General features: G+C 48.0%; 1 protein-coding gene across 2 annotated transcripts; it reads right to left on the reverse strand.

The window, feature by feature from the left end:
- Positions 1-1,606: 1,606 nt before the first annotated feature.
- Positions 1,607-13,089, reverse strand: STC1 (stanniocalcin 1). 2 transcript variants are annotated; one of them, XM_065041014.1, is made up of 5 exons: positions 12,903-13,089; positions 11,206-11,706; positions 8,735-8,877; positions 7,545-7,756; positions 1,607-4,464 (listed from the first exon to the last, which is right to left on the reverse strand). In XM_065041014.1, exons 2-5 carry the CDS (start codon positions 11,321-11,323, stop codon positions 4,194-4,196), a joined length of 744 nt encoding a protein of 247 aa, XP_064897086.1. In that variant the 5' UTR covers positions 11,324-11,706; positions 12,903-13,089; the 3' UTR covers positions 1,607-4,193. The 2 variants fall into 2 exon arrangements, with proteins under 2 accessions (XP_064897086.1, XP_064897087.1); XM_065041015.1 differs by lacking the exon at positions 12,903-13,089 and adding an exon at positions 12,209-12,289.
- Positions 13,090-13,718: the final 629 nt, after the last annotated feature.

The following is a 13,718-nucleotide window of genomic DNA, read 5'->3' on the forward strand; positions in this document are numbered from 1 at the left end:
TTGGGATGCCCACGGCAGCTCCACCAGCCGCCTCCTTCCTGAGGACAAAGTCCCGGCCCAAAGGAAGGAAAGATTTCCATGGGCAGGAAAGATTTCCACGGGCAGGAAAGATTCGCGGTGGTTTCTGGCAGGGAATTGGATGCTCCTGTTAACTTGCACACGGGAGCACATAGATGTGATGGGGGAGTGATGAACCCCAAAACCAGCCGTATTCTTATTGCTCGCGGCTTCTCTAGAGTCAACCCTGCGCTCCTCAGCAGGGCTGGAGGAATAAAAGCATATTTAGGAACAGATCAAAGGGACCTTTATTTCAGATAATTAGCCACGAATGTGGGCTGGAATCCCACAGGCGGACACCTCATTCCCATGAAAATCACGGCCAGCAAATAAAAGCGATTCTAAGCAACACGTGTGAAACGGTTCAGGCTCGGAAAAAGAGTTAAGTCCTGAAAAAACTTTGAGGATTAATTATCAGCACAGTAATAAAAGAGCTGGTTCGGACTGTTTGAATTCTCAACCGGTGCTGAGGTTTGGGTCTGACTGCTGATGATTTTATGGAGCCCGGTTGGTTACTCCAAACCAAACAGCACTTGGAGTGGGGAGCAGGGATTTATTTTCGCAGCACAAAACGCTCCGAGCCTGCAGATGAAAAATAACCCCGAAGGAAATCCAGAGGAACCAACTGGGATTTTTCTTGTGAATACAGAGAATGCAGTTTCCATCGAGTTATTTTTCTCTTTAAATAAACATTACGAGCGGCTGGGATTTGTGCGCCCGAACCCGCAGCATCCGTCCCAGGATGCAGGTAACGGGGATAAATCCGCCTTGTAGCCGCGATCTGGGTTATCCTGGTGTTTGTCTGCTTAAAAATAAAACCTGAAATAATGCCATCTCCCCCCCATGAGCTCATACAGGTTTTACTGGTTTTTCCGGCTGTTGGCTGAGATAGAATTCCTGTTTCTCAGGGTGTTTTGTGCCTACGGGTGTCCAATGGGGTTCCCTCTCCATCGCCCAGATAAGGGGATTTACAGCTAGAATGATCTGATGTCACCACTGATATTAACTTGGACAATAGAGGTTTGTGTCCTGACGCAGGTGAGGGGGAGTCAGCTCCTTGGAAAAATGCTCATTTATTGAACAACAAGAATTTTTGGGAGTGTTGGACAATATTGCCTGCAGGTTTCCATACGTTCTGTGCGCCCCGCGCACCCATCGGGCCTCGGAAAGTGCGACATCGAGCACCCTAGCGCCCGCAAAATCCATCAGTACACTGGAATAGGTGGAAGAGAATTGCTGTGATTTATCCAGGTTACCTACGAATAGCACGTCGTATCAACAGTAATTATTTTATAGGGGTTATTAATTCCAAACCAGCTGTGAAAGGCAACTTCTGCACTGTTTCCAAGGGGAAATGGTCTTTAACTCCGAATGAACCGGCCCGTCTTCCTCTGATGAGCATTAAACTTCCACAGGAAATCAGAGATTTCCTGAACAAAGTGTAAATGCACATTTCCATGTGCACCAAAGCCAAAATCAAGGTATATTCTCTTTCCTGCAATGCTGTTATGGATGTATTCATTGAAAATGAAAGAGCCAGACACTAAAACCCCTTAAATTTGACATTTTATTTCATTGCGGAAGAAAATCCAACATAGGCCTCGTTACGTTATGCATCTTTAATTATAAAAATAAGCAAAGAAAATAACTTGCATCTTTCTCATTACTATGATATGTTTCAAATAACCTTTATATGAACACACTGAGCTTTAAAAATGTAATTTAAACAATAAATAATGACATATACCAGATATGCTCACTGTTTATTCCAGTACTCAGCAAAAAAAGAAAACAACCCCAAACTCTCTCCCCCTTCTAAGTATCTTTAAATTATAAATACATAATGCAAATTTATAATGGCACAAAACATCTAAAGTGCAAACAAATCACAAGGAGAATCATGCAAACGGTTCTAGAGAAGCCCCTCCCCGCCCCCAAGAGAAGAATCATTTTTGCAATGAATGCAAGGTTAAAAAAATAAAGCCTGAAGAGGTTCAATACATGGTGAAATAGCTGGACTTGGTATTGAGAATCTCCCCCCATCCCAGGGGGATGTTTCTCACCTATAATTAGGATTTTCCCAGTGGACGGGAAGCGTTTTCCCCTCCCCGGTGAGAAGGAGCTTTAAGCGACCAGCTTGAATGGCCAAAGTTGGGCAAGGTGAACCCCGGGCTGTTCAGTCCCATGGATTTGCGCTTGTGGCTTCGGCATAGGGGGAAAGGGCAGCTGGAACAGCTGGGAACGCGGGGCAGAGCTTTGGTTTGCACGGGGGCCGCTCGCCCGCGCCATCGGAGCTAACCGAAAAATCCAATGGGGAATGGTTTTATTTCCCCAGTCACCTTCCCGCCCGCATTAAGGGGACGAGAAGCTGGAAAACTCAAGTTCATTCTGCCAACCCAAAGGTTTGGTGTCACCCTCTTCCCCAGCAGCACCCCAGCCAGGGAAAGACCTTGTTGTCTAATAGCAACAAAGCCCAGCTTTCCCTGTTTAACCACCCCGTGGGTTCCGGAGCACAAATCCAACTGCCAGGGTGACGCTATTTGGTTTTCACCTTGCACAACGTCTTGGTGTTGGGCTCTGCCTACCTGACCCATTGAAGCACGAGCAATAGTGCATCTCGCTTGGCCCGGACGGCGCGATGCAGAGTATTACAAAAGAAAACCAAAATAAAATAACCCTCTACCGTCAGCAACGTTTCTTTTGCCGCTTACCATTTTCTGACAGCACTTTTGGGCTACATTTAATGAAGACAGCAATATTAGAAACGCTGCCACTGCATCTGGTTTCAATATATTAGCAGCAAGTTATTGTTTAAAGGCTTTGTGGTTTAAAAAAAAAAAAAAGAAAAGAAAAGAAGTTATATTGCTTTAGGTTTCGAAAAGAAAAAATAGATCCCTCCTTTATTAGCTCTCCAGCAGCACTCAAGGCTGGGTCTAAGCACGGCTCACGGAGATAGGACTGGCCAGGCTCAGCTCTATTTGCATTACTTTCCATCCATTTTAAGCATGAGAGAACAGGCTTGCTCCCGGGCCCGGCCTTTCTGCCTTCAACATTTTCTCTCTTCCACTATAAAAAGGCCACAGAGTAGAATGTGAACTCTTGAGTATGACAGAGATACTGTTTCCAGGAAAAAAGAATTAAAAATAAAAAGAAATAGCTAACTTACAAAACTAAGTTTATGCAATAGTTATTATATTCTGCTCCTTTTAAGCAGACTCTCGCGGAATTTATGTACAGTACATGACAGATTTTAAAACTATTTATACCACAGTTAGAGCAAGACCTTTAATACTCTAGTCTTAAGACAGGGTTTGTTTCTTGTTAGATTTCTTTTAAAGCTTTAGACAGTTAAATACAGTACATAGATGTTAGCTTTTAAATACAATGCAGGGTGATGTAACCTTCTGACTCACTTTAACCACAGACTGGCACCTCTTTTAACCATTTCTGCAGCACAAGATGTTCCTTTCCTGATTTGGTGTGTGTCGGGGGGGTGAATTTAACTCACTTTGCACCGCGGTGCCAGGTCACGGTAACCAGACCATTCCACAGCACGCGAGCTGGGTAAGTCCAGGGGGCAGCGGAGCTGCGTTGGAAGGATTAGGACTGCAGGACACTAAGAGACCAGGAATATGACATTCATATTTGTCCATGGCCAGCACAGATTCATAACACAAATTCCATTGCCACCTCTGGGATGTGCAATAGTCATTAGTGCATCTATCGCCGCCCACCAGCTCACTACGGGAGAGAATCCGCCGCTCTCCTCGGCGCTAAATCTCTTGCGTTAGCGCTACAGTACGTTTTGGGTTTGGCGGCTCAAGGCCTGACTACTGTACGGTTCTAGTTAAGACTACGATCGTTCGGGGTATCTTTTTGTGGGGAAAGAAAAGAGATACGGAGACATTTTGACGGCGGGAAAGCTGAGACACTGAACACAGACCCATGCAAAAAGTTTTGTTCGCGAGGAATAGAAAATATTAATGACTAAACCTAAAACCAGTTCCTGGTTGTTATTAAAACTAGCTACAGTACAACTTGGGGTTGGGTGCATTACTCTTCTAGAAGAGAGACTTTTTTTCAGCTTTGGTAGCGCTCAGCATCCCTCTCACACCCAGTGATGCTCCGGGGTGAAGTCAAGCGCTCTCGGCCGAGCTGCGCTTGGCATGGGCCGGGACGGAGCCCTCACCTCGCAGGTTCCTGAAGTAGAGTTTTAGCTTCTGCGGCTCGCTGAGGCGCCTGCGGGCGAAGTCGGCGCGCGGGTGGCCCTGGGCGCAGTGGTCCGTCTGCAGCAGGTGGAACAGGCTCGCCATGTTGGGCCCGATCTTCTCCATCAAGCTGTCCTTGATGGCGCTCACAGTCTCTTCGTCGCACTCCAATAAGCTCCTCACCAGCTTGTTGTAATACCTGCGCGAGAGTTGCCACCCGTTAGTCCAAGGCGTCCCCCCCCCCAAAAAAACAAGGTGAGAGTTGAGCTCAAGTCAGGAGACCAGTCCAAGCGATACAACATCTGATTCTCATTGTTTTAAGTCATTCAGGGCGTGTCTGAAATTGATTTTTTGACGGCGCACAATTCTCAGTTCATCTAACAAATCTATGCCCGTGACAGACGGGAGGAACACAACGTGTCAAACTTATATCATAATAATTCAGCTGTCCCAACTGCTCGAGTTCTGAATGAGAAGGTTGTGAGCAGAGTGAGCTTGGTGTGCAGGGTGGTGCATTTTCACCTCGAGCACACGTTCCTTGCTCCAGGAAATGGTGCTGATGTGTTTCCCCGGCGCTGCTTGAGCCGCGCACAGAACAGAGCTCAGAGGAACAATCCCGAGCAGAATCGGCACAAAGCTGGCAAGGGGGACCGCGCTGCGCAAGAGAACGTCTTCCTAAGGAGAGAACATTGGAAAAGAGGAGCAGCCCCTTATTTGCTGGGCTACTTCTGCCTGAAAGGGCGTTGGGGAACTTATTTTAAGCCTTTAAGGTCACCGTGACATTTTTCCACGGGAGCAGAGAAGAGAATAACCTGCAGGTGGAGGAGGGGAAGGAAGAGGGAAATGAGAATTCGCATTCAAGCTCCTTTCCTCGCTCCCAGCTCTGGCCTTTAGAGCAGCCAGGGGAGGTCAGGTGAGGTTAACGTTTCTGCTGCGCTTCACGTACCAAGGGAGCAGGCTTTGGCACGCTGCAGCACGCCGCCAGCACAGCTCCACGCCGCTAATATTAAGGTGTGAAGCGTGCACAGGGGTTGAGGATGAATAATACATCTGTGCGAGCCGCGCGTCCAGCTCAAATCAGCGCCGGCCTAAGAGGAGAGCAGGAACGGATCCCACCGGTCTAAGAGGAGAGCAGGAACAGATCCCACTGGCCTAAGAGGACAAGAGGAATAGATCCCACCGGCCTAAGAGGAGAGCAGGAACAGATCCCACTGGCCTAAAAGGACAAGAGGAATAGATCCCACCGGCCTAAGAGGAGAGCAGGAACAGATCCCACTGGTCTAAGAGAAGAGCAGGAACAGATCCCATCGGCGTAAGAGGAGAGCAGGAACAGATCCCACCGGCCTAAGAGGACAAGAGGAATAGATGCCACTGGTCTAAGAGGAGAGCAGGAACAGATCCCACCGGTCTAAGAGGACAAGAGGAATAGATGCCACTGGTCTAAGAGGAGAGCAGGAACAGATCCCACCGGTCTAAGAGGAGAGCAGGAACAGATCCCACCTCCCTCCCTCGGCTGGGCTCCCACACCTCTCTGACACAAATAGAGCCCGGTGCTTTCCACACCGGAGCTGCAATCAAACCGCTCGCTGGCGCTTTTCGGTAGCTTGGCTGCGAGCAAAAGCAACAAGGCTTTCCTCTCCTCCTGCTCCTGCCACCAGATTAAATCGCAGGAAGATGCTATGACCTTTAACTACTTCCCCTCAGTGTCCCAGGCCAAGTGGCACATTCTTATTCTGTGGCTATGTTGGGACAGGGGCTGGGAAAGCAGGATGCTTTAGGAGACCTCAATGTAAACTATTAGCTGGGAAATCCTGCTGCTTTTGTTACTCAACATGTCATAATATCCTTTGGCTTGGACAAGGGTTGGCGGCTGGGGGGGAGGAGTTCCCTCCGCCGCCGGAGACAGCGGCTCCGGTTCAGGCTCAGTCCTGCGGAGAGGAACATCCCCAACACGTAGGACATCGCTGCTGCTATTGCTGCCTCTGTCCCCATGTCCTCCCTTCACCCCAACATCCCCACAGCCCCCCCAAGGGCTGCTGAACCCCACAACCCATCGTATGAACCCCAACTGCTCTCCTAGCCTGTAAGACACAAGTGCCGCGGTGCTGCCCGCTCCTCGTCCCAGCCCTCGGGGGATCGCTCAAGCAAACATCTCCCAAACTGGCTTTGGGGAAGCAGGGAAAGACATGCAAGTCTAATTCTTACCTTCCCACGAGTATAATTTTCTAGATATAATATCTACAATAGAGTTTTCTATACTATATTGATGCTGGTCGGAGGTGCAACACCTATATATCGCATGCATAGCTGCCCTAGGATAGGTCTGGAGGTTTAAGATGGTTCTAGACCAAGTCCAACAGCCACCCCAGCGGAGCCATGGTGCTCGCCGCAGCCGGCCAACGTGTTAAACTGCAGCTCAGTCTGTTTGCACTCGAATCCCAGAGCGTATTTACTCAAACTGTTCAAAAAGATCCCTTTTATCCCAATCACAAGACTCAGCACTGATTGTTCCAGGGTTTAGAAGAAGAAATCCCTGTCCTTGCGGCGTGACTGCGCAGACTGCAGCATTTCCCTGAGGGCTCCCTGTGTCCCTTGTCCTTGGAGGATGGGGACAGGGCAGCTCTGTGCTCAGCCCAAGGCTCAGAGCCCTATACGTGCCCGTTTCTGCAGGCAGCCTTTGCTATCAGGAAGGAACAGGGGTGAAGAGAGAGCACTAAAAACATCAGGCTGTCTCTAGAAATACCAGCCACTGGATCATGGCAAAATTAGGTTACGGACGAGCCTGTTTGCTGGTTCCCTTTAAGCTTTCCTAGTTCTTCACATTGCCACAGTACGTCCCCATTTGCAAACTGCCATATAAACCCAAAAAAGGGGATGTCAACCCTCTGAAGAATGAAGCGAAAATAGGTTGAGAAGCTCCTAGGTATACCAGAGATGCTGTATTAATCAGACTGGTTTGGTATTTAAAAGCTCTGTTTACCATTAGACTGCATTCAAACTAAAAGAACTAACACCAAAACAAACTCCAGGCTTTGAAGTAATGTATGTCTACTTAATTTTACGATTCTCCCCTGGAGATGTTTATAAGTGTATTTACCAAAAAGAGAATCAGAAGAATGCTGGTAAAACTTAACAAGGATTCAAACAGGCAGAGAAGGTTTCTTAGGCCAAGTTACACTGGGACTCTAAGATGTTAGTCAACTGGGTTCCCCTCATTTCTTTCTCTGTGCTTCACGTTTTTGCATTTGAAGCATTTCAGCTGAGGAAAGCGCCACGTACCGGTTGGAGAACTGATTCGGAAGCTGGACGACCTCGGTGATGGCCTCAGGGTTCCGTTTCGCGATGCCGCACATGTCCAGCTTGCTGTAGCACTCCTCCTGCACCTCGGAGATCATCCTTTGGAACGTGGAGCACCTCCGGATGGCCAGGAACACCTTGGACGTGACCCCGTTTGCAATGCATTTCAAGCTTTCTTTCACAAAAGCTTTTCCCTGGAAAGAGAAGAAAACCCTTAAACTGCAACAGATTTCATCGGAAGGGATGTATTAACAGACACTCTGCTGTGGCTGGCTGCTATTAATTACCCTTGCTGCAATTACTGACCTGCTGGAGGATCCTTACCAAGCACAGACGGGAATTGCAGCTTAAATTTGAGCTGGGATGCGCACAGTCCGCAGCAAACAGGGAACTCCCGTCCCCGAAAGATTCACGATATAGAATTCTTTGCATGAACAGATTTAGAAGAGCCAGCACCAGCGCTGGGCCAATTCTGCCCTGCGGGAGGGGGCTGGACCGCTCCCTGCACACCAGCAACTCAACACATCTGCTTCACCAGACCTCGAGATGCTTGGAGAGCTTTTAAGTCTGTCCTTGGGAGCCAGAGCGCGCAGGGAATGAGGGGGTGTGCACGTTTGGGGAAGAAAGAATGAAGGAAAAGCGCCCTTGGCAGAGCCACAGCCCTCTGATATTATCCTATTTATTTGGCTGCGGGTCCGGAGCGGCTGATCTGGCCCCGGATTCCCAGGGCCAAAGGCTCCCAATTGAAACCCCAGCCCCGTGCCAGGTCACACAGTCAGAGCACCGACTTTGTTAGAAGAACGTTTATATTTCCTCCTGAAGAGGAAACTTCGCTCTCCGCCCCACAAAATGCTCCTTGCCAAGTCCTCACACACAGCGTACACTATGTGGAAAATGTACGGTAGAAAATAGCCCTGGAGGATGCATTTGTGGCCAAAAACCAAAATAACGGGTCAGAGAAGCAGGAAGGGCTGCAAGACGGGAAGGGTTAAACCTGCACAGACCCCATATCTCCATGAGGACAGAGAAATTAAGGCATCCACTCAGCAAAGCATTTAAGCACGTGCTTTAGTGTCGCAGGGCTTGTAAAAACACTTTACTGAATAGGGGCATGAAAAGGGAGCTCTAGCGGTGAGCTATTATCCTCGTCCCCTTTCTTCTCGCGCTTGTACCTGAGTGTCAAATTTAGCAGCACTGTAGAGGAAGGACTTGCAGATGTCGTACATGCCGTCCGTGTCGCACGTGGAGTTCTCCAGGCAGGCGAAGGCCCCGCAGCCCACCTGGAGGGCACTGTTCAGGCAGCGAACCACCTCGGCTGCAAAAACAGGCACAGCGTTACGGACCATTGTGCCCCAATGCCCCGCATCCCAAAGCCCTTCGCTGGTGCGGCGTCGCGTCACGCTCAACCGCGGTCAAGCGGCATCATTGCTTTTTGGGACTGGAGGGAGAGATAACGGAGAGGAGCCAAAGGGAATTTGGGTTTGCCCAGAGAGATGCCCCATCATATCCTAGGCCAGGCTGGACGGGGCTTTGAGTGACATGAGCTGGGTCAAAATGTCCCTGCTCATGGCAGGGGTGGCACTAAATGACCTAAAAAGCTCCGTTTCAACCCAGACTATTCTCTTATTCTACGTCTAGCTGAAGTCATGCAACAGATCATCAGCAAATCAAGCAACAGAAACCGCAACTACCGAAACCTTTGATCGGTCGCATATGGATTAGAAGATGGGCAACATCTGCTAGTCTTTGGCCAGATGGAGACTTACAGGTCCCAGCCCAACCTAATCCTGGTTTACAGCTTTACTCAGAGCTCTTCCAAAGAGCCCAGACGCCATGGGGATGGGTCCACAAAGAGCATCGGGGTCTCCTCGTGCTCTCGGGCCGGAGGGTGGTCAGAGCAGCTCAGCAGCGTTCGGCTCACAAACCTCATCCGAAAATTGGCGATTGCCAATAAACCGGTGTGAAATTTGCGCTTAGTGCGCCGGCTTTGCTGAAAAGTATCCAGAAATAAGGTTTTAGTTTGCGCCTCAATTACGGGAACTGCAAAGGACTTGGTGCTAAACTAATCTGGTACCCAGCAGCATGTGAGCGTAGCCAAGAAAGGTCATATTGCTGGAGATTCGCAAAGAGAAGGGGCATTTGGGCAGAAAAAGTTAAGGTAATGGAGCTGACCATGTATAATTAAAATCCTCAAGGCAGTAGTTAGTCTGAACAGGAGGGTATCCATGTCATCCCATCGTTCTGAGTGCAGATACTCTGCATTTTAACAATGAATCAGCAGTATTGCCACATGATTGCCCTGAAATTAGGAGGGATTAACCTTTTTTGGTAAGCTGAACATCTGTCCCCTTATGTGTCTGTGCAAGGCATATTCATTTCTTTTGCAGCTCATGTTACAAGACATTCTTTAGGAAGAAATGTAAACCCGGTGTCTCCCATCACGATCCGAGGTGTGGGAAAAGTGAGGGTTTGCATTTGCTGGGAGTGAACGTGCCTTATTAAGAGCTAAGTTGGAACCTCAAGATTTATCTACATAATGAGGATCTTTGCAGAAAATAAGAGGAGAAAAATGTACAAGAATCACCCAATTAACCCCTCCTCGTTCTCCGCTCTCGCTTACGTGCCTGAAGGGAGAAATATTTGGTAAGATCCTCCTCTCCCCAGTTCATAACCTCCCCATGGCACAAGTCATCCCCATAATTATGTTTCCACAGGTTCAAATTATAACTTTGCTTTCAGCAGACTTAGTATGCATTAAGCTTTTATTGTTTTAGGCACAGTGCAATAGTGAGCCCCTATGTTTCTATAGCAACCAAATACAAAAGGAAATTGAGCAAACACCCTCCTATAATGCTGCAGAGCCTTGCAGATCTAAAATAAGACATCTGTTAATGAGCTCCAAATTAGAGACCTAATATCTTTGTATACTAGAAGACAGATATTTTAATTTCCATTGTTCAAGACAATGTGTCCAACTTATCCAAGCATCTATAGTGCACAAAGTGGGGACATCCAGAGCTCACTTGCCAGCAATTTTTTCTTATCCATTGTAAAAGCAAGTTTGCTAAATGTCACAATCGGATTTTTATGGTACCATCTCACTGATAGCAATCAGTTTTTGAAAATAAATGCTAGCAGCGGACAGTTTCTAGGTTACTGCATTCTTCAAAGTCGCATATCTCTCTCCCCCTCTTTGAATAGACAGATGTTTGGCAGAACAATGGTTCAGTCCAATTTCCACTGATCTTATCAACTTCCTAAAAAGCAAGGAATTTAACACCGAAGTATGATTGCAATTGGAGAAGAGAGAAAGAAAGATACATGCAAGCAGGGAAAGGGAAAAATAAAGTACGTGTAACTCATTTAGTAGCTGGGGGAGGAGGAGAGAGAATGGATCGCATCCTGCAAGCAGATCACACACCGGTTCCCTGACCCAGCTCCTCAGAGACCATTTCTTCTCCAGCCATGCACCAACATCCTCCTGAATCAGACCCTCGCATTACCATTTGCTCCTACCAGGCGTTAAGTTGATAAGAACAAAATAAAAAAGGAACAAAAAGAAAAGGACAAACCAGCAGCAGAGAGATGTGACACAGTTTAAGGCATCAGGGCTCAGGCTCAAGCCCCCTGCGCTGGCTGTTACCTGAGTTCTGGGCTGCGACCCTGGGTTTCCTGGGGCTCACAGAGTCATTCTGTTCAGCTTCATAGGATGCAGACGCACTGATCACCAGCAGCAGGAGAAAACCAGACTTTAGGAGCATTCTCTGACAAGTTTCCGCTAAGTGTGGGTTTTTTTGGGTGGCTTTTTTTTTTTTTTTGGTGTATGTATGTGTGTGTGTCTCTCTCTCTCCTCTTCCACTCCGGCTTGAGCAAAGATGTGGATCTGGATATGCCGGGGAGGGAGAAAGGAGGCTGGCGATGCTCGGGGACGTGCCGCAGCCCTGGTCCCTCCGGCTCCTGCTCGCTGGGGGACCAAGAGCTGCTCACGGGGCTTTTATAGCCGCCCTTATCGGTCCCCCCGCCGGCTGCCGAGCCAATCCGGAGGCGCTGGGCAGAGCCAAAGGCAGACCGGACTCATTCAAGCCTCCAGAAAAAAAACCCTGCAACTTCACAGGAAGAATATTTTCCAGCCAATTAAAAGTACCTGCCAAACAACAATAAGCAAAAAAAAAAAAAAAAGAGAAGAAGTTAATCTTCGGCGAGGCGGTGGGAAAGGGAGGGGGGGGAACGACTTCCCATGGATAATCGAGCTCGAGGAAATGACAGCGCAGCCCTCAATCTTCCCCCACCCCCCAAAAAAATCACCTGCCCTTTAAGAAAATAGATGACTTTTCTCACCCGTCCAGCAGTTATCCCAGGGTTACACCAAATAAGGGGTGTTTTTGTCCAGCATGTAGAAGGGGGTTGGCACCGAGCCCCCCCACCCCAGCCCCCCGAAACAATAAAAAGGAGGTACCTGCGTGCGGATGGAGGCATCGCCTCCTCCGTGCCAAAGCACGTGTGCCGACACCGAACCCGCCGACAAACACCCCGCACCTCACGTAGGCACATGCAAATCCCCTAAAACCCCGCTCCCCGAGCCGCCTTCCTCACCTTCCCCTCGCTCGCACCATTACCTTCATCAAATCAAATCAAGTCATTCGTACCTGATTCCAGCGCCTTCTCGCTTTTGCTGCTTTGCCAGCAAAGCCCAAGAAACAATTTTTGAGGTGTTTGGTGGTTTTCCCTCCCCACCCCCTCTCCCCCCCCCACAACAGTTCAATCCTGTTTTTCAGATTTCATAACGGGAGGAGGCACCCTAATGCTTGATTTAATCTTCATTTTAATAAGCACATAATGAGGATTAACACACTAGAGAACTGATTATCCTGTATACCAGAGACAATCTAAGGCTCTGAGTATTTAAGGGATGAAAGTCTAAGCAGAAGAGCTGAAAGGGAATCGGGAAAAAGAAGATTTCTAGATAAAAAGTTACAAGCTCCTGCAGCTTAGAATAAGTCGAGAGGTTTAGATATCGGATATTACTGATCAGAGATGAGATAGTTTGGATCTCGAGTGTGATTCTCATTCAGTTACCCCCACGAAGGAAAAAATCGCCTCTGTGGTTCCAGGCATGGAAATGCAGCTCAAATGGATTGTACACAAGTTCCATCTGGATGAACCAAACCTACAAAACTCATTGAAGTGGAGGGGAAGAATAAAAACCCAAACCCAAAGCCCTGGTCCTGTGGGCATTTATTCAGGTTGATGGGTGGCTAAATGTAAAAGTCAATAAGGAGGCAATTTGAAGACAAACAGAAGTAGCCTCTTCCTCAGCGGAGTCCAGACCTGCTGCTTTACCTTATTCCTGCCCTTTTTTGTGTTGGTTTTTCAGCTCTGACCACCGGGACCATGCGGGTTCCTCGCTCCCATTTTCCTCCCGGTCTGGGCTGCTCGGCCCCGTTGGCGTTGGCATCTTTGGTGTCATTTTCAATTGGAACGGGAACAGGAGCGAGGTTGCACTCCTGCCTTGGGGTCAAAAGAACAGCTGTGCCAGATGTTCCAAGAACTGCAACAGAAGAGTTTCGGGTTTCCTCTCAAGTTTTGTGACACCGAGCCAATTTCATTAAATAAAAAAAAAATTACAAGAAAAGAAGCAGCAGCCCTGCAAAAGCTTCGCGGTTTCTCTCCTTAATAGGACCAGTCCAGTTTGCAAGTGAGAATAATCCCACGGGGTTTGATTCTGATTAAATCAAAAGCAACTCTGGCATTCACTTCAATGGGGCATGAATCACCGTTCTATCTCGGTCCTGTTTGGAGTGGAAGCATTGCATTTGCCACAAAATTGAATTTCAAACTCCAAGCCCGATTTCTCCACCCCTTCACCCCCAAGGTGAACATTCCTACTTGTCTTTTGTAATGTTTCCATCTGAACTGAACCAGTTTGCAAAACAAAACAGGTTGTCCTGGCCCTCCGAGCACGTATACATCCTGATGGGAGTCCAAGTGGCAGGAAACTTTAGTACCAAGTAGTTCCTATAGATACAGAACAGTTTCTATTCCTTCTCATATCATTAATTCCAGGGCTGATTTACTCCTTTAGGAACATATTTAGTACTTGTACCCGCTGCGTATTTTTAAAGCGACTGGTTTTAATTGCAGAGAGCAATAACTGCA

This window comes from Columba livia, chromosome 25 (assembly GCF_036013475.1).
Source record: "Columba livia isolate bColLiv1 breed racing homer chromosome 25, bColLiv1.pat.W.v2, whole genome shotgun sequence".
Lineage (NCBI taxonomy): Eukaryota > Metazoa > Chordata > Aves > Columbiformes > Columbidae > Columba > Columba livia.

What these genes read in the sequence shown, in the direction of transcription:
- STC1 (XM_065041014.1), bottom strand. Translation starts at nt 11,323, where the DNA reads ATGCTCCTAAAGTCTGGTTTTCTCCTGCTGCTGGTGATCAGTGCGTCT. An exon ending in CTGCTAAATTTGACACTCAG is followed by an intron (nt 7,757 to 8,734) that starts GTACAAGCGCGA and finishes TTCTCTTTCCAG; the next exon opens with GGAAAAGCTTTTGTGAAAGA. An exon ending in CCGAATCAGTTCTCCAACCG is followed by an intron (nt 4,465 to 7,544) that starts GTACGTGGCGCT and finishes ACTCTCGCGCAG; the next exon opens with GTATTACAACAAGCTGGTGA.